Source organism: Heloderma suspectum, chromosome 2 (assembly GCF_057233095.1).
Source record: "Heloderma suspectum isolate Gila_16-S chromosome 2, 16-S_ref, whole genome shotgun sequence".
Taxonomy (NCBI): domain Eukaryota; kingdom Metazoa; phylum Chordata; class Lepidosauria; order Squamata; family Helodermatidae; genus Heloderma; species Heloderma suspectum.
In genome coordinates, this window is record NC_139459.1 from 218,845,817 (window position 1) to 218,871,256 (window position 25,440).

Below are 25,440 nucleotides of genomic sequence, written 5' to 3' on the forward strand. Positions count from 1 at the left end.
GCACTCTTTCTCCATCCACCTTTTCTCTGCTCTTGAATGCCACCCTCAGTTTAATTACTGCTTTTATTTTTAAAAAACCCTCGGGAAGAAGTTACAAATGCTACACGTGAAGTGATCCTGTGTAACATGTAGCTTGGCCCTCTGGCACAGAATGAAATGCAATGGCCAGCATCACATGACCAGCATCACAGACAGTCTTCTTTGATTTTCCCCAACCCAGTGGCCATGTGCTCCTGTAGAGAGAGTATGTTGGAAGGAATGGTTCAGGAACACTTGTGTCCGATGTTCCAGAATACAACATGCACTTGCATGGGTCATCATAATTCTGTCCTTCACACAGTCTTCCCCAACCTGGTGCCCTCTCGATGTCTTGGACTATGATTTCCATCATCCCTGTGACCATTGTATATTCTGGCTGGGGCTGATGGGAGTTGCAGTCCAAGGTACTCAGGGAGCGCCGTCTGCCCTACGTCCCAGTCTGCCACCTAAGGTCCTCTGAGGGCTCTCTGCTGCGGCTGCCTAACATGAGACTGGTAGCCACACGCAAGAGGACCTTCTCCTTTGCCGCCCCTCAGTTATGGAACGACCTGCCGGTTGAAATGCGTCTGCTGACCTCGCTGAAGGTCTTTAAGCGGGCATTAACGACACTGGTATTCCAGCAGGCCTCCCCTTTTTGGAACTCTTGTTCCTTTTGCTGACTCTTGTATACTGTTTTTGAGCAGTGCTGTTTTAAGCTGCATTTTATAGTTGGATTTTTTAAAACATTGTTTTTAGTTCAAAGTTGTTTTTAGTTATATGTTGTTTGTATATATTGTCCATATGTTTCTATATAAATGGTTTTTAAACTTTGTATATTGTATTTTAATGTTTTAACTTTTGTAAACCGCCCAGAGAGCTTCGGCTATGGGGTGTTATAGAAATATATTAAATGAATGAATGAATGAATGAATTAATGAATGAATGATAGTCCAAAGCATCTGGAAGGGACCGGGTTAGGGAAGGCTGCCTTAAAGTTGCCTGAACCTGCCCCACCACCCTCTCTGCCCCTTCCAATTATCTCAGTCCTCCAGATCCAATGATTCCAAGGCCTCCACTACCATGTGGTTGATCTTCAGCCTCTTCCACCAGCACCAGACCCATTGATTTGTATACAATGTATATTCACAGAGTGTTTTGAGGACTCAGTGGAACAATTACCCAGAATCACAGCCTTACATTTGCAAGCTGTTGCTCAATTATTGAGTGTCACAATCCAAAAGTGCTCATTAAACCCAGAAATTAAAGAGTGTTTTACTTAGACGGCTTCTTCATTCTTTTAAGCTTTGCTGTCCTTCTGGCTCACAACCCCAGTGCCTTCCTTTGCTCCCCTCTCTCTCCACTGGCATGCAAGTGACCACAAGGCCCACTTGTAGCTATTACAATCAGTATGAATGACAGGAAGAGAAAGAACGGAGAGATTGGGGATTTGGTGAAGGTGGAAAGGACCAATTCCAAGGTGTGACTTCAAACTGATAGGGGGAGCAGAAGTCCTGGATTATCTCTTCTTCCAACTGTGTGACTTTAGGTGAGGTGACCATTTGTACTACTTCACACTTGATAGAAATAACAAAGCACACTGCATATCCACCATGTGTGAACCTTGTGATGTGTGAAATGAATGTTCATTACATGTTAATCACAAAAATACTGTCATCTTTTCAGGGCCAGGCAAAGACATACTGATTTTCTCAGGGATTTGGACATGAGTTGTGGCCCAGTTGTCGTGCTCTGCTTTTGTCGTATTCATTCTAGGTTGGAAGTGGTGGTGGGGAGATTTTATGTATTGTGGATAAACACTTTTCGTACTATACTGTTTTTAGATTATGTTTTTATGATGTTTATTTTTATTTGTATTGTTGTGCTGATTATGGTTATATTGATCTTTTTCCTGTTATATTAATTATGGATTTCTGTATCTGTGTATGTAAGTCACTTCGGGACTGCTTTTTTGCGGTGGGAAATGATGCACAAACTTTGATGATGACGATGACGATGTTGATGACGATGTACTCCTCAGTGCCAAGACAAATCATGGCTCTCTACACAATATTTTTGCAGTGAACACATGCTAGAATAAACACACATAGCTCTCTCACATTTTAGGGAGTTCACCAGTAGGGCTGAGCCCAGTTATCTGTGGTTGAACATTTTGGGTGTGAAAAGAGGGTGGGGTGGGGGTATGTGTGTATGAATGTTACCTGAAAGACAACCCCAAAAGTTATCTTTTTGGTGCTGTTCACCTGCTGTTTTGCTGCCCCTCTTGTCAGCTGTTTCAGTGCTATTTCTTTTCCCTTATAATATAATTCCAATCCGTCAGGAATCGTGTAGTCATGGTACTGCATGGCCAATCCAGTGGGCTATGTGGTGATGTCACTAAGGGCAAATGATACCCTCACATAACTCTCACTCTTTCTATGAGACGGACTTGGGAACACATCCCTACTGCTGAGGCAAACTGTACCAACTCTCCCCGTCTTGCCTAGAGTGGGAACATCAACCCACTTGCCTCAGCAACAGAGATACAATCCCTCTTTCATTCCCCAACAACAAGGGAACACACTCACCTCCATTTACTGCACCCTACAAAGGTGTGACAAAATGTGGGGGTGGGGGTGGTGCTGCTGCTTTTGTGGAGGAACAAATGGGTTCACAAAAAGCCACTCTCTATTCAGCCCAGCACCATTCACCATGAAAACACACAATGAATTGCCAATGTGTTTGTTAATTGTCCATACTCATCCCTTCCTCCTTGCTTTCCTCCTTCAACTTCTCTCCTTTTATTATCGCTCCTACTGTCAACTTTTAGATTACAATCTCCTCGGAACAGAGACCTGCCTGCTTTTGCTTGTGTTTCTCTGTAAAGCACCATGAACACTGATCAGGATATCAATATCTCCAATGCAATCTATCAAGTGGCACCAGGATGAATGCCAAAATTCTCCACTCACACTCAAGAAATAGTGGCCTGTTACAGAATCTGGTGGTATAGGCATGATTCTTAGCAACACTGGTATTCAATTTTTTTACAATTGTGGAGAAAAGCTTGAACCTACACAGAGACCATCTCTGATGCATGTCCAGAAACAAGGAAGTGTTGTTGTGGAGCTCCTGAGCATCAGGGTGTATGTATCCTGTGCATGGTCTCTCCTGCTATGCTCCATCAGCTACTTCCCCCTTGCTTACCTCTTCTTCTCCACTACCTCTGCCCACTCCATATAAGACACATAGGCAAACATGCTGGATCTGGAAAATCCTGACTGCAGAAATTTGAGAATTTCTAGATGCAGTTTTTTATTCCCGCCCCACGCACCCAGTGTATGGAAATCTCAGGGCGCAATCCTATGGGTTGCACCCTCGTGAGACAGAAGCCTCCATCAATCTTCCCTCTGCCATAACTGCTAAACCACCCCTCCCAAGACAGAAAATTACAAAGGATTTTGGATGCATGCCAACAACTGGAGGTTTCAGTTGTGCTACTGAATGGGCTGTTGCTCCCACTGACCTGTAGAAAGTGTTGTTTGTGGGCACACTCGAAGGGTTCTTGCTGCTGCAGTCTCTGCCCCCCATGGGGAGGTTGCCGTGGGTGTTGAAATAGCTCTCTGCTCCAAGGGCAATGATAGCCACGCCATCCCGGACCTTTTGCCTCAGGCTCATTTTCCAGCTCTCTGTGACCACACTGATGAGGCCGATAGGGAAGGAGAGGGGTGGCACGTCCATGTTGCCCACTGTCAGACTGGGCACAATCCAGATATAGCCAGGTCCAATCAAGCCAGCCTGCTCTGCCACCTGGAAGAGGTATTCTGCCTCCTCTCGGGAACAGTACACAATCATCACTTGTGCATCCATCTGACGCAGCAATCTTTGGATTTTGGAGTTGGTCCCATCCTGGCTCATCTCAAAGGTCAGGACATCCTGGATCTCCCAGCCAAAATAGCTGGCATCTGTGAAGGACCGAATCACATCCAGGAAGATGCCGTATCCTGGATATAGGCTGGTGATAACAGCAAAGGAGCTCCAGTCGTATTCCTCCAAGACTTTGAAGATCACCTGGATCTGCTGCTCAATGGAGACGCCCAGCTGTAAAAAAGCAGAGCCAGGCTCCTAGGAAAGGGGAAGAGAATGAATTAGTAAATGGGCATGTGTGCGTGAATAGCTTTTTTGTTTCCAAAGTAAATTGCTTGCTTGCTTGCTTGCTTGCTTATTTATTTATTTATTTATTTATTTATTACCTTTATATCCCACCTTTCTTCCATCATGGAACTCAGGTAGTTCCCATGGTTCTCAGGTGGTCTCCCCTCCAAGCACTGACCAGACCCAAACTTGCTTAGCTTCAGCAAGGTGGATGCCACATGTGCCTTCAGACCAAGAAGTCTTGACTTCTTAGCTATTTTCTTCACAGACCGTGGTGTAGTGGCTAGAGTGCTGGACTGGGAGTTGGGAGATCTGGGTTCTAGTCCCCACTCAGCCATGGAAGCTCACTGGGTGACTTTGGGCCAGTCACAGACTCTCAGCCCAACCCACCTCACAGGGTTGTTGTTATGAGGATAAAATGGAGGAAGGAGGAGGATCATGTATGCTGCCTTGAGTTCCTTGGAGGAAAAAAGGCGGGATATAAATGCAATAAATAAATAAATAAATAAATAAATAAATAAATGAATGAATAAATAAATGGTAGCCCTGACAACCACTCTTGTTGCCAACACTAACAACACCTTCCCGATTAATATTAGGTACAGCCAGTGGTGTAGTGGAGCCAGGGCTCACAGGGTTGAAGAGCTGGGACTTGTTTTATTAGCAAGGACATTGACATCATCTGCCATCCCCCGCAGACTTCCGTGTTCCTTCTGAGCTTAGCTGCCATCCTCACAGTAGCTTGCGGGGCGGGAGGGGGATGGATTTTCTCCCTGGTGCTGGGAAAAGAAACTCCTGGAAATTTTATTTATTACATTTCTATACTGCCCAATAGCTAAAGCTCTCCATGGTCTTCTGGTGGTCTTCTGCTGCTTGGGCAGCATGCTGTGTCCCTCTCTTTCGCTTTCTCAAACAACCTCAGTCTTTCCGGTTAAAGTCCAGCCCCACACTGTCCTTTGCCATCTCATTACTCTATGACTGTCAGATGGTCTTAATAAATTGGGTATCATGCTGCTCTTTGGTGTGTGTGTGTGTGTGTGTGTTTTACTTAATCACACGTGATACACACTCACATATATAGAGATATAGCTCAACAGCATTACCTGTATTTTTGGACTCTCCTTGGGGAACCCCCCAACTATGAGGCCGGAAACTTCCCTTTGGTTTCCAGCTTTGCCCCCTGTTCGCTGCATAAGCCTGGGCACATCAGCAGAACTGTCCATGCAGCCCAGATTCATCTCCACTTTTAAACAGGAAGCACGTTCACCCTATCATCTGCAAGTCCATTGCAAAACTAAATTAGTCAAACATTGTGATATGGTGTACAAAGACAGAAGATGCTTTCATCACTTCTGCCACTTACTAGCTCTGCTTCAGCCACTCATTTCCTGTATCAGCTATTCCAACTCACCTTTTCATTCCCAGTTCCTAATCACTCTTATCTTTCCTTGTGTTTCACTTTGTTTCATGCTGCATGTGTTGTATGCTGCGTGTGCGTGCACATGCATACACACATACCAGACATATGTACTTTCAGGAATTCAATTGCTCAGTCACCCACCATACAATATTTGAAATATTCCAACTTTACAAGGCAATGGGGAATGCCATAGAGCTTCCTGTTGTCCTTTGGGAACTAAAGGTCTTTGAGTGCAACATTCTGCACAATGAAAGTTTCTCATACCATGATGGTTTTCCTAGCTGATCAGCCAAGATAGTCAGGGAATTTATTCTGACTCTCTGTTATTTTCCCCCAGTTTTGAACCCCTACAATAGCCTTCCCCAACCTGGCGCCCTTCAGTTGTGTTGGACTACAAATCCCAGCATCCCCAGCCAACCAAGAGAGTTGTAGTCAAACACATCTGGGGGGCACCATGTCAGGGAAGGCTAACCTGCAATCTTAAAATACAAAGAAAACGTGCATGCGGAGAATCTACCCTGTTAAACTCTGCTTCTCAGCCTGTATCTGCTTGTTACCCATCTCACTTTTGCCTTTGCCTAATTAATCTCTTCAGCCCCATCTGGCCCTCTCATGGATGAGTCTTAATTGATCTGCCCTTTATCTTTTAAACATTTACAAAATAAAGTGCTTTCTGTTTCGGGGGGGGGGTATTTTTTGCAGAAACTCATATGGAAATTCAGCAAGGTATTTCAGAACAAGCCATTTCCATTTCCAAATAAATTGTTTCTGAAAGAGATGTGAAGCAGTCTCAGGCAAGATGAAATTTCAAATAACAAAGATTTAGTGGGATATAAATTGGAAGTGAGGGTGGAAGAGGATCTGCCTTGGAATTTGAGATGGTAACAGAAAGTATGGGGTTGTCATGCAAAAAAGAGGACACTCCTTCAGAAGAAGACGACAGGGGGAAAGCCTATAATCCCAGAGCAATTGCAGCTGTGAAGATTGAATGAAAATGAACAAAATATATTGCTGTCATTAAACCTAAGTGAGCTAAGACCTTGAAGAAGAATCTTCCTTGAAAAATGAACATTCCAATGACTTTAAACTACTAGTTTGGAGTAGTTAGGGGGCATTCTTACTTGGAGAAGGGCTGTAGCTCAGTGGTAGAGCACATGCCTGGCATGCAAACGGTCCCCGGTTCAATCCCCAGCATCTCAGGTAGGGCTGTAAAATGCCCTTGTCTAAAATCCTGGAGAACTGCTGCCAGTTAATCTAGAGAGCACTGAGCTAGGTGAACTAATGCTCAGACTTGTTATAAGGCAGATTCTGATGTTCCTCAGCCCTGAGTGCAGTGCAACAGATTTTCATGCGCGTGCAAGTGCACTAAAGAGCTGCACAAGGTGCAAAGAATCCTAGAAAACATTTCATGTCTGTCTTTTTCTTAAACTCAGATCTTATACACCCTGAGCCTAAGGATGCATGTGCACATACCCTGAAAACTAAACATGCCCACTTAAACAGAACTCACAATGTATCACAACAGTGAAGATGCTCAAACAGTTGGCCCAACCATCATAATACTTTGGGGTAACAGCGGTGAAAACCAGGATAAGTTCTGAAACTGCAGCTCCCATTGACAGAAGTCCAGTCACAAGGACTTTGTTTATTAACGTTTAGCTAGTCTTATCTAAATTGTGAGCAGTATCATATTAATCCTAAGGAAGAATAAGAATTCTTCTCTGTTAGAATAATTTCATTCACACTTACATGCACATGTAATACATCTAGATGCTGCTGGAACTCTTAGATCAGACAGCTGGTCAGACATTCATACATCATGCATTATGTATTTGTGTATCCACCCTTCAGCTCTCATGTTCCCAAGGTTGCTGCTGTTCTTGATCACAATGCAAGCAAAAGTGCAAGAGAAAGTGCAAGAGAAAGTGGCACCAAGGATAAGGCCATTTGGATTGTGCTAAGCATGTTCCAAATGTGACTGCTGTGATTAAAGCTGGTGGCCTGAGAGTCTCTGGAGTTACACAGGCAACCCATGGAGGGCTAACTGAGTCACATGGGCTAGGAGGAGGGCTTATAGGTAGTATATAAAGGGAGTCTGCCTGGGTTTCAGCTCATTTAGCTCAGAGAGCTTCTCCAAGTTTAGTTCAACATGCTTAAGTATTGCCTAGCTCCCATGTTTCCAAAGCCTGGGATCTTTCCTGAGCCTGTGCCCTGCGCCAGTAGTTTGGAGACCACAGAATTCCTGTGAGCCTTTTAAAAAGCCAGCCTTTGTGGGCTTTTGCTCAGCTCTGTCTCAGCTGAGATGAGTGTCCAGAATATGGAGAAAAATAGATGAAATGTTGAAGGGCAGCTGAAACTTACTGTCTGCGTTCAGATGTAACATTATACTATGGTTTAGCATTACGTAAACAAACTTGAATGGGAGCTGAACCAAAATTAATAAATAAATAGTTTATCTAACTACCTGCAGTTTAGCATTATGTCCTACAGACTGTGGTTACTTTTAAATATGGTTTAATGAAACAAGCCAACTTCAACTGTGGATTATGCAATTGGCTTGTTTCAATAATACAGTGTTAAGATTAACCACTGTTTAGGGTTCAGATGAAAGGCTAAAGTGTGGTTAATCAAAAACAAAAGTGAAAGCTTGCAGCCTCAACAGGGTAGGAGAGAGGACAGAAAGCACATGATCTTGAGACTTGTTCACCGTAGTTTAGTGTTACATCCAGATGTAGTCAATGAAAAATAAAGGTGCTGTTTCATATAACAAAAGTGAAAGCAAATAAAAAGCCAACAATGTAAAGTGAAACCAGACAAAAACAGACTGGGGAAAAGATGAACACGCTTTCACATGCATTAAAGTATTCCCAGTTGTCTCCTTGAAATTCTAAACACTGGATACTCTGAAAGTTTTCCTTGTGTGTAATCCATATCACATTTGTAAACTACTGCTGACATACACCATAAGGTGGAGGGCAGGGAGGGGATGTAATATAGTCATTATTGCATGTTCATGCTGTGAACTCCCCAGAGAGGTTTGGCTATTGGGTGGTATAGAAATGGAATGAATGAATGTTTCTGAAAGACATGCGTACCATTGGCTCCTGTTCTGGTCCTGCCACATTGCTCACTAGACACACACACACACATGCCCTTGTATGGGGCACTGGCAGGTCCCTAACATCTGCTCCAGGCCCCATAAACCCTCTGGACAGCCCTGCTAACATGTCAGGAGACTTTGATATGGGGTATTGTCAGGATCACTACAAATACCTTAAGGCCACCTGCTTTCCCCACCCTGGTGCCCTCCAGAAGTGTTGGACTACAACTCTCATCCCCCATAGCTGGCTGGGGGTAATGGGAGCTGCAGTCCAACACACTGGAGGGCACCGGGTAGGGGAAGTTTGCCTTAAGATAAAGGTTTCAGGGTTTTTTAAGCCTTCCCAATAGTACACGATATGCAGCACCATGGAGAGCGCCATAAAGGCTGCATCAGGAGGACTGCTGCTTATGCTGCCTCCTCGTCCTCAACCACAACAGCCTGATGGTGCTTCTATCTATCTATCTATCTATCTATCTATCTATCTATCTATCTATCATCACATTTCTATATCGCCCAATAGCCAAAGCTCTCTGGGCAGTTCACAGCGATTAGAACCACAAAATGCATCATAAAATACAATATAAAATGTAAAAACTTAAAACTACAATATAAAGTACAAACCATAATAAAACCTAGCAGAAATGCAGAGATTTAAAATACAATAAGAGATTTAAAACAACACAGCTAAAAGACTAAAATGTCTGGGAAAATAAAAAGGTCTTCATCTGGTGTCGGAAAGAACACAATGAAGGTGCCAGACAAGCCTCTCTGGGGAGCTCATTCCACAACCAGGGTGCCACTGCAGAAAAGACCCTCTTCCTGGTAGCCACTCACCTCACTTCCTTTGGCAGGGGCTCCTAGAGAAAGACTCCTGAAGATGATCTTAGGATCTGGGCAGGTACATATGGGAGGAGATGATCCTTCAAATAACCTGGCCCCAAGCACGTTTAGGGCTTTGAATGTTAACACCAGCACTTTGAGTCAGGCCTGGAAATGGACTGGCAGCCAGTGCAGATGAAAAAGTACTGGCTTAATATGATCACATTGGCCAGTACCGTTAACAGTGTTCCGGCCCTATTTTGGACCGGTTGAAGTTTCTGGACTGTGTTCAAAGACAGCCCCACATATACTGCATTGCAGTACTCTAAACTAGAGTTATCAGAGCATGGATAACTGTAGCTAGGTTATCTCTGTCCAGATAAGGATGTAATTGGTATATCAACCTAACCTGAAAAAAGGTTCTCTGTGCCACTGAGCCCACCTGTGCCTCAAATGACAGTTCTGGGTACCAAGAGCACCCCCAAACTATGAACCTGAGCCTTTAGGTGGAGTGCAGCCCCCTCCAGAACAGGCTGAATATCACCTAGCCGGGCAGACAAACCACCCACTAACAGTACCTCCGTCTTGTCTGGACTGAGTTTCAGTTTATTGGCCCTCATCCAGTCCATTACTGTGCCCAGGCACTGATTCAGAACAGCCACTGCCTCACCTGGGTTTGACAAGAAAGAGAGGTAGAGCTGGGTGTCATCCTCATATTGAAGGCACCTCAGCCCATACCTCCTCCAGGATAACCTACCCCTGCAGTTTCTTGTAGATGTTGACCAGCATAGGGGATAGAACAGAGCCATGTGGAACCCCATAGCATAGTTGCCAAGGCACAGAGCAATAATCCCCCAGCACCACCTTCTGGAATTGGCCATCCAAGTAGGAGCAATGCCACTGCAGCGCAGTGCCTCCAACTCCCAGCCTAGATAACCTATCTGGAAGGATATCAAGGCTGATGGTTTCGAAAGCCACTGAGAGGTCCAAGAGAATCAACAGGGTCACACTCCCCCTGTCTCTCTTGCAGTAAAGGTCATCCCACAGGGCGACCAAGGCAGTTTCCATTCCATAACCAGGCCTGAAGCCTGACTGAAATGGATCTAGATAATCCATTTCATTCAAGAGTGCCTGGAATGTTCTGCAACTACCTGCTCAAGCACTTTGCCCAGGAAGGGGATGTCAGCGACCCATCTATACTTGTTAACATCATCCAGGTCCAGGTTAGGCTTTTTCAGGAGTGGCCTAATTACTGCCTCTTTTAAAGAGGCCTCTCAAGGAGGAGTTTACAGCTTCCTGGACCCAGCCAGATATCCCCTCCTTATTCGACATAATAAACCATGACAGGCAAGGCCGACCAGACTTGGCCAAACACCTTATCTGCATCCTCACCCCTCAATAACTCAAACTCATCCAATAAAACTGGACCGGACGGTGCTCTGGACACCTCTACTAATGGAACTGCATTAATTGTGGTGTCCAATTCATGATGAATATGAGCAATTTTATCTTCACAGTGCTGTGCAAACTCATCACAGTGTGCTACCGAGGGTTCCACTGTTTCTCTCCCTGACCCAGATTGTATCAGGCCACAAACCACTTGGAAAAGCTCTGCTGGATGACACTGGTTCCTCCCTGTGGTGTCTGCTTCCACGTGGCGAGTTGTTCCTCTGGAATGCCTGGTCACATAAAGAAGAACCTTGTCACCATGCTGGCACAAACTCACCACTTAGGGTGGCTGCCAAAACCTCCCTTCCAGATGGGCTGCCAGGATGGCTGCCATATGGAGGCAGCCACCGCAGAGATCTATTGACAGTGGACTCTAAACAGGAGCTGTTTGGGTGTACTGTCTCTTCTAGAAGGCCTGCCTCAATTTGGCGAGATGCAGCAGGAATTTCCTGTCAATAACCTAGAGCCTTTTTGGCTGGAGAGCAAGAACTTGTTATTAGTCACCTATGGACATTTCCATGGATTGTTTTATGGAGCATATGTTGATATGGGAATGAGCACTAGTGGGGCTTGGCAAATGGAAAGAGTCTGTTTCAAGGAGATCCTCATTATTGCTAATTATGTCTTAAGGGTTTTTTTTTTCTCAGATTAAGTATCACACATCATCATCCAATCTCGGCCTTGCGCACATAAAACCAAATTGTGCTGGCTGTGAACATGGCAGAGGAACCTTGCACATTTTCCTGTGAGCAAGGTAACAGTAACCACCACTGAGAGCCTGTGACAGGCATGTGAGCTAAAAATAATTGCCCAGTGCACAATCCACCTGTAAGGAATCAGAGTACCCTACAGTGGTCACTGCAATGAGCTTTCATGTGCCCTGAGCAGATGATTTGAGACATAAACACTGCCTGAGTGTGATGAAACATGGGACTAGGCTTCACCCTTGCCAGCTTGAGCTGCATCCCATTGTTTTGGAAGGGATGCAAAATGGATTGTATTTGGTTTTCTCTCCCATGGGACCAGCCATCCTCAACCTGGTGTCCAGCAGATGTGATAGACTGCAAGTCCCATCACCTCCAGCCAAGCATGGCCAATCCATGCTGGCTGGAGGTGATGGGAGTCACAGTCCAACTTGGCTGGTGGGGATCCAGTTGGGGAAGATGGCACTAGGCTCTTCTTGACATTAGAATTCACTGCGGAGAGAAGATGCAATAACTTGGCGGTACTTGCACAGAATAATTAGTCCAGAAATCAATAAACTGACAACACATATTTACAAAGGCATTGGCCAAGCACCTTCCTTCGCTTCTATGAACCAAGACAGTCCATTCCCCCCACCCCACCCTGCTCTGCTTTTCAGCAATATAAAAGACTTCCATTAGACATACCATAATCGAAGGAGGTTTATCTGATTTCCACTCCCTTGCCAAGACAGTTTTAAGCAGCAGCCAACAAATGATAAATGGTTGGTTGAAGCATTGGTTGAAAAAGTACGGTTCATATACATTGTAAGGATCATTTGTGACCTGGGGAACATGATGCTGATTGTCAAGACGTGAGGCCTTCTCCTTCCACAGGCTGGGAACAGTTCAGATTATATCCCATGGCTATAAGGACTAGCATAGCAACGTGTTTAGGAAAAAGAAAATCTGGTAGCATGGAAGGGAACAGCAGGGGTGGGCAACCTCAGGCCTGGAGGCCAAATCTGGCCCTCCAAGGTTCCTTAGATGGCCACGCCCCATCCCCTGGCCCCACCCCATTTTTCCCTACCACTGATCATTTGGTGGTTTCCTGGCTTTTGTACAGCCCCCCCCCACACACACACACATACACCCAATCTAAAAGGTTGGCATGCTTCTCCTAAGGCTTAGTGACTGGCAGTAAGAGCATTAAGCTAAAATAGGCTGGCATTTTTGTATTTTTGCCCCCCCCTTTGCCTTCGGCCCTGCCCCATTGCTCTTGGCCCTGCCCAACACTGAAATGCAGCCCCCCAGAGCTTCTCCAAAATTGAATTCAGCCCTTGGGCTAAAAAAGGTTCCCCACCTGTGGGTGATAACCTGGCTTAGCTTGTATGGGGTGCTGCAGTGTTTAAATGGTACATCTGACAATAATCTGAGAGTTAACAGTCACATTTTACATGGACAATAGGAGGGATGTATAGACTTTGTTAAATCTGCATTGGACGGATTGTCAGGTGTCTTTCATTCCATCGTCTATTCATGGACAGAATCGGATATTTTAGAGATGTGTGAGAATTTTGTTCCATGTGCATTAATGTGCTTTAGCACTAATGCACATGAGCAGTAATGTGCACTGCACAAGTGCAGATTTGCGCAAATCTCCCCCCAAGGAAAAACACCAGTCCCCAAGTCCACGGGATCCACGCAACTCAGAAAAAAATGGTCTGCTGTTGGCTTCATAGAAATCTGAACTCATTTGAATCCATTGTGATTTCTCTGACATCTCTAACCTACTGTAACCTGTTCAGAGCACAGACTGTACTTAGATCATAGGATTACCATCCCCACCCACCCCACAGTCACCCAGTCCTAGCTCCTTCCTAAAGGGAGATGTCCCATACATAAACCCACATCGGAATCACCTCCCTTAAAAATGAATACAAATTACCTGAATGACAGGGTACAGCAAGCAAAGAGCAGAGCAAAGAAAGAGCACCATGCCAGAGGTGCCTCCAGGCCAAGAATTGCTCTGCGACGCAATACAAATGGCTCAATTAACTTTATTACAAGAACATGGCAAACCCCAAGCATGTTTGTGTTATTGTAATGATCCTGTCTGAGAAGGCACCAGAGCCCCTGACATCACCTGCCGTGCAGGAAAGAGATCCTACAGGACCACCAGAGTCTACTCATTAAGATAGTCATCTGAGGCCATTCTCCAGGTGCCATCAGAGGTTAGGTGGGCGGCACGTGGGTGAAGAACCTTTTCTCTGGAAGGGGCCCAACTTGGGGGTGTTCTCCCCAGGCTGCTCATGTGCTGTCTAGTTGATGGGTTTTAGGACTAGTCTGAGTCATTTTTGTTTGCCTGGGCATTTTGTGACGAATTGATTTACCCTGCTGTTGAAGGTATTTTTCGTTTTATTTCTTTTCTGTTTTACTGTTACTGTGGATGCATTTTTCTTGAGCATTCTTATTTTTTTTTAAAAAAAAATGTTTTTGGGAGCCATTAAGAACCACTTTGAATTTTTTATTTTTATTTCAGAAAATTGTAAGGCAAGCAGGACATATGAGTTAGGTGTTTAAGAATAGTGTATGGTGCCTATATCCCAGCCCAGTCACCCAGAAAAGCAAAGAGGTTTCACCTTGGGTGTCAGGACCACAGCAGATCCTCCACTGATACTAATGATGGGTACATGAGTTTGGGATGAGATGAAGTCCAGAATCTGTGCCACAGCTTCTGTGCCGATGTTGTCCTCAAAGACAATCCCATGGATCTTTGTGCTGGAGAGCATGTTGCAGATCTGGGTCAGGAGAGTGCTGGGGTTGGTGTCATTCACTACCACGGTGACAGGGTGGATCTCCAGAGGCATGTCCAGGAAGCTTTGGTGTGTCAGCCGGCTGCGGATGTGGAGAGGGTATGAAGAACCTCCGAAAACCACTGCCACATTTACCACTGGTTCCCCGGGACTTGACAACAAAGTATCCATGAGGACAGCTGAACAGCCCAGCATCATGGACAGCACCAGGGTGTTTGTCAGAGCTCTGCCCATGTCCACCATGGAGTCTCTGCAACCCAGAACAAAGAGAAACCACAGTGAGAAAAGGCAATTGCAAGGGATCCAAAGGGGGAGAGAGAGGCACCGAAGATGCTCTTTACCGGCAGGACATCCGAGGGCCATTTCATACAATGTACTGCTAGATGTGCCATGAAGCGTACATGATGGGCCAGAAGAAAGACAAACCTAGCTTTTTGCCAAGCATGTCTCCATGTTGCACTATTTCTGAACACCTGTTTTCTGCATCCACATTCTGCTGCATCCACAATTTTTAGCTGAGCACTTAAAATGTGTGCAACGGAGTAATAAAGGAATGTTCACAGTGCTATCAACCTCCACAGAGCAGTCATGGCATTGTTTCTCCCTTGTTTTAGTCGTAGTCATCTGGTAGTTCTACCCCACACCACACTGACACTCCTGCTCTCCTAGCCTAGCCCCACCTGCCTTGTTCATTTCCTCTCTCAGATTAAATCATCCACTAACCTCCATTCCACCTGTTCAACAGCCTTCCCCTGGCTTTCACTTTTTCCTCCTTCCCCGATTTTCACCATCCATCTTTACCAGGGCCTTGTATTAGTCCTATCACTTCTCAGAACGTCTTGTCCTTTCTGCATCCCAACATCCCTGTTCTATATTCACCACAGAGCGAGCGTACAATGATGCCACAGAAGTAACAATGCAGAAAGAACTCCACTCTCAGGAAAGAAAGGAACAGAAAAGGAGATTCAGAAAGCTCTTGGGGCTGCATAAAATCAGGCAGAGGGCCACATGTAGCTCACAGCCCCAGGTTCCCCACCTCTGCTTTATGTAGACAATTCAAGTTTTCTCCCATCTCCCTGCCCACCCTTTAAAACTTCCTCTTCTACACATCTCTCTCAACCCAATTTCCCTCTACTACCACCCAGTGGACAATTCCCAGTGCTTCCTCTTTCTAACCTTTTCCTCTATATAATTTTGTTCCCTCTTCTCTTTCTTTCTTAACACTTGCTAATTCCATCCAATCTCAACTCGTATATTGCCTTTTTGCTTTCTCAACAGGCACTGCTGTACTGTTCATGTTCACTCCTCTTTGGTATTTTAGTTAGAATGACTCCTCTAACATACAGTAAAATCCTCTCACCCACCCCCACCCTGTCCTCTCCATGCAAAAGGCTTGAGGATAAATTGCCTGGTGCTTTGTGCAGCTGACAGTCAAATATTTAAGGGGGAAGACTCTCTCATCCCATGATTCAGCTGCACCATAGATCATCTCAGCGGCATATTCCAACACACAATGACATTACTGCTGGAGAGAAGAAGTCTGAACATCAGTCAGTCACACAAGGTACCAGGAAAAGCAAAGCTGTGTTGACCAGAAGGAAAAAATTCCAAAACCCATATTAGTGTAATTCCTTTACTAGGCCAAACAAAAGATTGCAAAAAATGAGTAAGCTTTCGAGATCTTGAGATCTCTTCATCAGGCAAGATGTTATAAACAGCAGATTGGGGGGGGATGGGGGGGACATTCTGATTTGATGGTGAAGTCAGCATCTCCATGTTCAAAGTCCCAAATTGGAATGAGGGAGGAAGGGGTCTGCAGACATTTGAATCAGGCTCTGCAAGTCATGTGATGGTTACTAGTGGGACCTGCAGCTGCCCCTGGGATTGCTGGGAGCAAGAAAGGGGGAAATGTTAGGGGGACCCCCCCCATTTTTGAAAATATAAAATCTAGGTGTTCTCCAACATGTTTTCCATTCTGGGTGAAGCACAAGGTACTGGGGTTTCTCCCTCTTTTGCTGTGTGGAGTGGAAGAGCAGTGCATCTGACACCAGCCATGGAAACTGCCAAAGCAAATGCAGCCCCAAACACTGCATCAAGTGGCTCTCTTGTTTGCAGAGGTGAAAGCAGACTGCTCACTTTGAAGCTGAAAGTCTCCGCTTCCAGATGTAAATACAACCACCTGTTTGGGTGGCTACTGAAGGGTAATTTAGCCACCAAATACTAGTTCCAGTCATCTTGTATACACCTGCCTTTGGGGGCAGAGTGGGCTGAAAGCCTTTTTTTGTTTTTACCATGTCACCAACTTGCAGTCTGCTTTCTCATATTTTTACTCCCAAAATATATAGAGAAAGTCTTGCACATTTTTACTATTTCTTTATTTAAAATATTTATAGCCTGTTTTTCCATCTTGTTTCCAAATGCCCAAGGCAGCTACTATCACAAAAATTTTAAAACCATCATTGTTGTTATTGTTGTTGTTGTTGTTCAGTCGTTCAGTCGTGTCCGACTCTTCATGACCCCATGGACCATAGCACGCCAGGCCTTCCTGTCCTGCGCTCTCTCCCGGAGCGTGCTCAAGTTCATATTCATAAAACCATCATATATAATACTAAAACAGCAAACCACAGACAGCAGAGCAGATTTAAAAGCAAAAGCCAAGTTTTAAAAGCTGAGGGAATAACAATCCACAGGCTAGCCAGGCTAAAGGCTGGCTGGAACGGAGAAGTTTTCACTCGGCATCTAAACGCCATAGAGGGAGGGGCGGACAAATCTCCTAGTGCAGCAAGCCCCATCGCCTGGGTGCTGCAGTGGAAAAGTCTTTTGCCCACGTTCCCACCAACCATATATTTGATGGTGATGGAACATGAAGCGGGGTCTTTCTCTGTGAGCTCAGCAGACAAGCAACATCATATGAGAGATGCTCCTTCAAGTATCCTGGGATCAAACTGTTTTGAGGGTTACAGATAATAACTACCACTTTGAATTGAGCCCAGGAATGAACTGTAAGCATCATGTAGGTCAGAATCTGGAATCTGTCACGCTGATAGCTTCTGGTGGTACTCCAGGTTTCATTTCTAAAACCTCCACGTTTCTAGTTCTTGTGAACACAAGAACATATGGAGAGACCTGCTGGATCAGACCAAAGTTCTGTTTAGTCCAGCAATCTGTTTCCCACAGTGGCCAACCAGGTGATCATTGGAAGTCCACAAACTGGACATGAAGGGGAACAGCCCTCTGTGGTTATTAGGGGAGGGGAGGAATGGACCTTGTGCAGCAGGCAGGAGGCTGAGCTTCTGTACCTGCTCAGTTCTGATTTCATTAGCCATAGATCCCAATCCTGATTGGCACTCCTCCTCCTGTTGTTCCAGGCCTTTAGAGAAGCAGCTAGTCTCTCTATGGTGGAAAAATGATTCAGTCTTCTGAATCACTTCCTTCTCTCCTTCATTTCTAATCCTTGTTCCAGTTAACTCACATTTAGCTCCCAAAGTCTTCAGTTCACATCAGCTTAACTGTAACCACATCAATCCCTGATCCAAATGTCCAAGGCGAATACAGCCCCTGCAACTTGAATTATGCCAGGGAAGAAGATTTCCAAGGTCAATTCTGGTTTCAGGTTATGTGTTTTCTGCTTCTGGAATGTAAATTTCCTTTCTGCAGAATTTAAATGTCCTTAACCATGGTAGCAGATACATAACAACTCTTTTTCAGAGCATCATGCAAAAGCTATTATGTCCATGCTGCAGATAGGGAAAACGAGGCACAACATTAAGGAAAAGATGGGGGGTACAAAAGAAAATGGCTCCAACAGGTGCTTTAATAGAGGTAGGTCACCATTAAGAAGAGATGCCCAGCTATCTGAAAACTTAAAGTCTGGAAACATTTCCCTAGAACGCCCATGTGACGAAAGAACATGAACAGTGTTCAGACCTTTGAGGAATATGCTGCATTATGCATTTTCACCTGGTGCTAGTCACAGATGGCCTATTGGGATGCTAAGAACTGGCCTAGATGAGAGACTTTAGACATGTTTCACTCCTGCTGGTAAACTCTGGTGAACATTCTCACCAGAGAACATGGCAGCAAAGTCTAACTGCTACACAGATTTGGTGTCAGGAGGAAGTTCTCCAAATTGGATTGGCTAATACTTATAGTAGGGTCCCCCAGCCCCTGTCTCCTGCACCATGGGCCACAACTAAGACATTTGGACCTGTTTAATTTGCACTGGAAGTTCCTCTAGTATGACATCTCTTTTCTGCTCCTGCTCATTGCTCGTGGTACATTGTAGTTTGTCAGATGCTTTGGCTAATCTGTCAGTGTATGACATTTTATTTCATCCCCTCCCCTAAGGAGCTCAGGCTAGCAGACATGGTTGTACGCACTCACTCACACACACTCACACTTTATCTTCACAACAACCCTATGAGGTAGGTTAGACTAAGAAAGAGTGACTAGTTTCATGGATGAGTGGGAATTGAAGCCAGACTCGCCCCAGGCTTAGTCTAATAGTTTAATAACAACACTGTGTCATCACACTAGTTCCCTACACCATGGTGAGAAGAAAGTAAATCTCCAGATGTTTTAGACTTCAACTCCCAGCATTCCTGACTATTCACCATGCTGGCAGGGACTTCTGGAAGTTGAAGTACAAAACATCTGGAGATCTACCTTCTGCCCACCCCTGTTCTACACCACAGGGATGGTCAGACATCAGGCTTGCGGGATCTACTTTTTTTTTTACTAGAGGCCCAAAGTCCTCCAACTGGGGCCAGGTGCAAAATGGTGGCTCAGGGGAAAGGCAACATAAGATTAAGAAGGAAAGTGCCTTTGAGCACCTACTCAGTCAGCCCAGGAATTACTTTTCAGACCCAGAGCTGAGCTCACAATTCTATCACATGAAAATCTGGTCCTCGTGTCCCTTCCAGACTTCCATCTCAGCAGTGTCATTTAAAGTGCTTCTAAACAGAGGGGTCCTAGCAATCAGACGGCATCATGCAGCTGTTCGGCCTTAAATGATTTTCTGCATTAAGGGAAAAGATGGAAGAAGCCGTTAAGAAAAACCCCATGGGAGGATCACAAGCATTGCTGGCTCCAGGTTTCAGAAGGCCCTTGGGCAAGACACCCTCCATGGGACCCCTCCCTCGGTGAGCTGACCTTCTCACCACCATCGTCACGAACTGTTACTGCTCCTCATCCTGTTTCTCATCATTACTGCTACTTGCTTGCTTGACAGGCAGAGTTCCAGTGAGCAAGCAGAGAGTGGCATCTACTGCTCCTCCTTCAACCGCCACCATTGTCTGAGCCAGAGTGAGAGGCAGGTGAACAAGCAGGTTGCCATGGTGAAGAGGAGGAACAACTCCAAGGGGCACTTGTCTATGAGCCCCTGCTATGGTGTGGGCCCTCGGCAGGTGCCCGACCATGCCTACCCTTGACACCAGCCCATGGACATGAGTAGAAGAGTACGATGTCTGGAACCGCCGTAAAGTTCTGTGAATGAGGTAGGGTGTCCAGACAAGGCACCATAAAAGCCTTGTCTGGAAGCATCCTTAGGAAGGGAGGAAGCCCTTTTTGTTGTTGTTGGCATTGGGAGCCAGAGACCCTAGTTGATTTACTGCAAATCACTCAGAGATCTACCATTAGATCCAGATCTACCTGCTGCCCAACCCTGGCATAGATGACACCACCTCAGTGCAGCCAGCTGGGCCAGCTGATCTTTGTTATTCTTTCTCTCCCACCATTCTCTGAAATAACCAAAACCTTCGGAAGAATTGGGGAATCGATCTCCTCCCCTCTCCTGATTCTCAGTGTAAGAAATTGCTCTCACTTCTTCTTTTGAGCCTATAAAGTGTAATCCAGTGAAATTGTATGGAACACAGTACTTGCCAAGTGAAAGCCAAGAAAATCAGTATGCAGGGCAGCTGCTGAAATGACGGGTGTTGAGATGGATGTTGGGGCTAATAAAGAACGGCCAGGAACAAAATGGGAGAAATTAAACGAAGGCTTCTTTCAACTGTGGCACCTTCCACAAAAAAAGGAGGAGAACGAAGAAGCTGGGTTGGAGTCAATACAGGCAGTGGTGCACCTGGGTAATTTTAGACCTTGGACTTCACGGTCTGATTGGGGGCCCCTTTAGATGGCCTTTTGTATTACTTCCATTCTGAAGCACACAGCTAACATTTCTCTTCTCCCCTGCCGCACCACCATTCCATGCTTTACAACTGCTTCTACATTCCTGATAGATTAGATCCACCACCACCACCATCACTACAGCAACAAAACTGTTTCCAAACCCTGATTTAAAAACAACACTCTGAGCATGTGCAGTTTTTCATGTTAAACTCACTTAAATCATAGCCCTATCATGACAACAGGAATAAATGAAGTCTGCTTCTGCTGGCCTCATTACCTGATGCTCTCTGGGTGGTCATGTGGTGATTCCCTGGGCTGTGGGGCCTGGACTTTGGGCCCACATCCAGCCCTAGTTGCACACAGGGAACGAAAATGCCTCAGTTGTATGCATTCAGGGACTGCAAAGAGCAAAGGCCGACAGAAAGAAAACTCCAAGGAGCTCCAAGCTGAGCTGAAGTAAAGTGGGACAGAAAGGCACGAAGAAATCTGAAGTGACAGGAGAACTCAAACATGTGGCAGGAAGTGATTGGTGGGGGGAGGGAGAGAAAGAGACGGTGAAGACAGTGGTGTCTTACTAGAGTTCTGGGGTTGGATCCTGATCCTTTGTTCTGCACATGGAAGGACACTGCCTGTAGAATGGGACTTCTGCATCCTCTCCACTCCCCTGCAGCCCCCACACACCATCCAAATCTGCTCCAGTGAGTCCCCAAACCCTCCGGTGCAGATCCGGAGGGTGCACTGGGGGCGGGGGGGAGTGGCTGCAGAGAGCAGGAGAGGACGTGAACGTCCCAGTCCACAATCAATTCCACTGGTGGAATGAAGGATCTTGATCCAAGCACCCAACTTAAACAAACAAACATTCGGTATTCAGGGAACCAATTCCATGACGACATTCAATTATGCAAGAAGTGGATGCATTTTATTACATTTTTTCATTAATACCAAATGCAAAAATGGGGCGGGGTGGTGGTGGAATCATCACCAGACGAATGGAAGGAATGGGCAAAAGGGTCTTAGTGGGACCATTCTACATGCAAAAAAAGGAACAGGATGGGGGATGGGAAGGTAAGCATGATGGAGTCCTTATGGTGCCGTGGCAGCAGCTGGGCCATATGTGCCAAACATCACTGTGTAAAGTGAAGTAGGGTGGCCATTTATGAATCACCAAAAAAGAGGAAATGCATCACTAAAAAAGAGGACAGAAGAGGGCACTGAAATGCATGAAATTTGCATACACTGGCATGTTAATATGTATAGATGCAAATTTAGAAACAATTATAAATAGAAATACAGTACATTTCATCATAGTGTGGAAACTGCGACCAGAGCCATATTTCTACAACAATGGAAGGAGAAGCTGATGGAGGAGTACCGGATTTTTTTAAAGGAATTGGCTTTGCTGTGCGTAGGATTCCATAAGCAGATTCTCCTCAGCAGTAAAAATCCCTTCACAGAGCATACTTCCTGGTGGGGGTGGGGGCTGGAGTGAATGCCATCTGACTGGCAGAGGCTGCTCAACCAATAAGAGAGGCTTCCCCCCCCCGCCTTTCTCCTTTCCCCTGAAAGTCCAGATGCACCTGCATTTCAGGAGCAAGCCTCACTGAGCACAATGGGAGTTACTTCCGAATAGACACACATATGCTTGTGCTGGGAAACGGGGTGGGGGGGGGGAGAACACAAAAAGGGAAACCAGCCCCCATTTTAACCCACAGGATCTCATTGACCACAATGGGGGTTACTTCTGAGAAGACACTGATGGGCTTGTGGTGGGAAAGACACCAGTAAACACAAAGACAGAAACCACCCCCCATTGTAACCCTCAGGATACCTATAACGAAGCTGTGAAGTAGTTACTTCCTAAGGCAATTAATTGGAGCCTTGAGATTGTGCTTAATCGCACTTAAGGAACTGGGCTTTAAAACGTGCCATTTCAATTGAGGGAGAATCTCTGTAAGTTCTGATGTGGGCATTCAAAGGCAAGCCTCATTGACCGCAATGGGAGTTACTTCAGAGGAGACACTAATGGGTTTGTTGTGGGAAAGAGACCAAAACCAGCCCCCATTTTAACGTACAGGATCTCTGTATGGAAGCTGTGAAGGAGTTACATCCTAAGGCAATGAACTGAGATGGCGCTTAACAGCATTTAAGGAATAGGGCTTTGATATGTGCCCTGTCAATTGAGGGACTTCTCTGTTATTTCTGTGGCCATTGAGGGGGCAAGCCTCATTCAGCACAATGGGAGGAAACACCCCTTGACGGGGGTCATGGTGAAAGGCACACCCCTGGGCAGGGTTAGCATACCGGAGGTAAATGCGGGGGAGGTGGGGGTCAGGCATACAACAACTATACTGGGGAGAACCCAACTTAAGGAAAAGAATCAGACTTTGCTTAAAGTCTCAGGAAATCTGCTTTCTCCTGGACAAGCTCTGGGGTGGCTGCTGGATGGGCATAATGTCATGTATCCCTAACGACCTCAATACGCAGCCAGCTCAGAGTAAATCGCTCTTGGAAATACCTCCTAGGTGACCTGTGTGCCTGCCTGTTGGGCCTGCTGTCCAGATGTTAATTGGTAACAGCAACAGTTCTTATGGTTCTATATCTTTAAACTGGATTTGAACTGGACAGCCCTTCAAATAGAGGATGCCTTTACATAGAGGATGGTCCTCTTTAAAGGAGGACAGCTGGTCACCCTAATTGCAGACAGAATGGACACAACAATAAGCATCAAATAATGATACTAAAAGCTCAGACAAAACTTACATCTGATTCCCATTAAACTAATTGTTGCAGTTCTTCCCCAAAGGGTTAAAATAAAGAAAAAAACTGCCAATTGCTTTTAGGGCTGCCAAAACAGTCTGCAAATCAATGTCTTCTCCAAAGTAACTACCTAAAGCCACATCACACAGCAGGGCATTCCAGGCAAGAGAAAGAACAAATCCCTTTCAAAACATTTCTCCACAATGATAATGACTAGAGGCTTGGCCTTCTGTTTTTAAAAGGAAGTTAGGATTACCAGTATTTTGCAGATGCCATCCTGTACATTTCTAGAAACACACACACACACACACACACAACACCGACAAAGGCAGATATTAAATAGGAAGCTACCTAAACAGAATGTGAGATATATGCACATTGGGTTACAAAATGCTCCCCGCAGATTAAATATCTCCCACGTTTTTCTCCAGCTTCGAAGAAAATATATTTACCCTTTAATTCCCCATTCTCTTGCCTCCAATTTTGTGAGCGGTTAATTAAAATCCTGTACTCCTCATGTCTCTCCTTTCCTTCCCCTGTTGCCCTTGTTCCGGAACCGTTTGGTCTCTGGCTATCCTTGAACAATTTTATACTCTTTGTAGAGCAATATTGCCTCTCCCCTTCCCATACCTCTCCTCTTGTGGCTCTGGTTGTCCCTGTGCTGTCAGCTGCCACTGCACAGCCTGCCTTCCATTTCAGAACTGTGTGTGTGTGTGTGTGTGTGTGTGTGTGTGTATATTTCACAGCCTGGTGGACACTTCAGTTCCATCAACTCAAAGATTAAGCGTCAACAGGTGTAATAAAAAATTTAAGACACTTCAAGGGAAAGAAATTAGTTCCAACTATTTTGGGGAAAGGCAGCAGTTTAAGACGCTGATCTTGGAAGGACAAAACACATACAAGTTTGGGAAGAGACTCTCAATCCAGCTTTTGACCCTAAACAAGTCACATGGACATGCCATGGATTTTACGGTGACTTAGGGCAGTGCTGCTCTTTATGATGGCTATGGGGAAACATCAGTCTTACACTGACATTTTCCACAGCAGATGCATGAAGCATGGAAGTAAAATAGGCATGGCCATGAAACTTTAAACACACCTCTTCGGAGATCTGATTGGCATGCGTGCACATGAAGATGCATGGACACTTGCTGCATAAAACACCAGTGTGTGACCGATGTTCCCCACCACAACCATAACAGTTAGGGCTGTCTTAGCTATGCATAGGATCGTGGCCTAAGACACTTTTAAAAGAGGGAAGCAAGGTCTCTGCAGCAGCCAGCCGCTGAAGAGCTGAAGTTACTGGCATGCCTCCAAAGGGCATGGCCCTTGAGTGATCAGACAGGGAATGGGCCCTCTCTTTCTTCATCTTCCCTTTCCAGATGGGGTCTGAGCAGCCTAGACATGGACAAGCTGCATGCATCCACTTTAACCCAGCATTCCAGCACAGATTCAATAGCTCCAACAGACCACAAGTGCCCACGGTAAGCAGTTACAAAATCCAGTGTACACTGTACACTTTTCCTAAACCAGCCTCTTCATATTGTTGAATTACTAACCTCTTTATACTGTTTATCTTCAGTTGGCAGATGGGGACCCACTCCTGGATCGCAGCAGCCTGACCTAAGCTGGGTCGCAAGACCAACACTAACGCTGTAGCAATATATGGTACAAAAATTAAGAGGCAGGTCCCAAAAGGTATGTTTGGTCTAAAAGTGAGTCCTGGGTCTAGACTACTGCTTTACACAATGTGGTACTTGACTCAGAAATGCCTTGACCTATTAGCTCTTTGTCATGATCCTGATCCTTCAAGCACACACACTCAGACCAACTGACACAGGACACCCAAATCAGTGAGACTTCTTTATTGTAGGAAATCTCACAGCAAAAGCTGAATGGTTTTACACTCTTCAGAAATCATAGAGCTAATGGTCATTAGCTACAGGCCCTATGTAATTCCAGAACAGTTCAAAGCTAATCACTACACTCTTGGTGCCAAGGCCAGAGCTCCTGATCTTCCAATGCAAACTTACTTGGGAGTGTCTACTTCTAAGAAAAATATGCACAGGATTAGGCTGCATACCACCTAAGCTACAA

The 25,440-nt window shown here is 45.4% G+C and overlaps 1 protein-coding gene across 1 annotated transcript in view; it reads right to left on the bottom strand.

The window, feature by feature from the left end:
• GRIN2C (glutamate ionotropic receptor NMDA type subunit 2C) overlaps positions 1-25,440 on the bottom strand; it is an 84,311-nt gene that overhangs the window by 57,692 nt on the left and 1,179 nt on the right. Inside the window, exons 2-3 of the mRNA XM_084838015.1 lie at positions 14,287-14,710; positions 3,542-4,140 (exon numbers count right to left, since the gene is read on the bottom strand). Of these exons, the coding sequence (XP_084694141.1) occupies positions 3,542-4,140; positions 14,287-14,703 (1,016 nt within the window). The 5' untranslated portion in view covers positions 14,704-14,710. The remainder of the gene's footprint in view (positions 1-3,541; positions 4,141-14,286; positions 14,711-25,440) is intronic.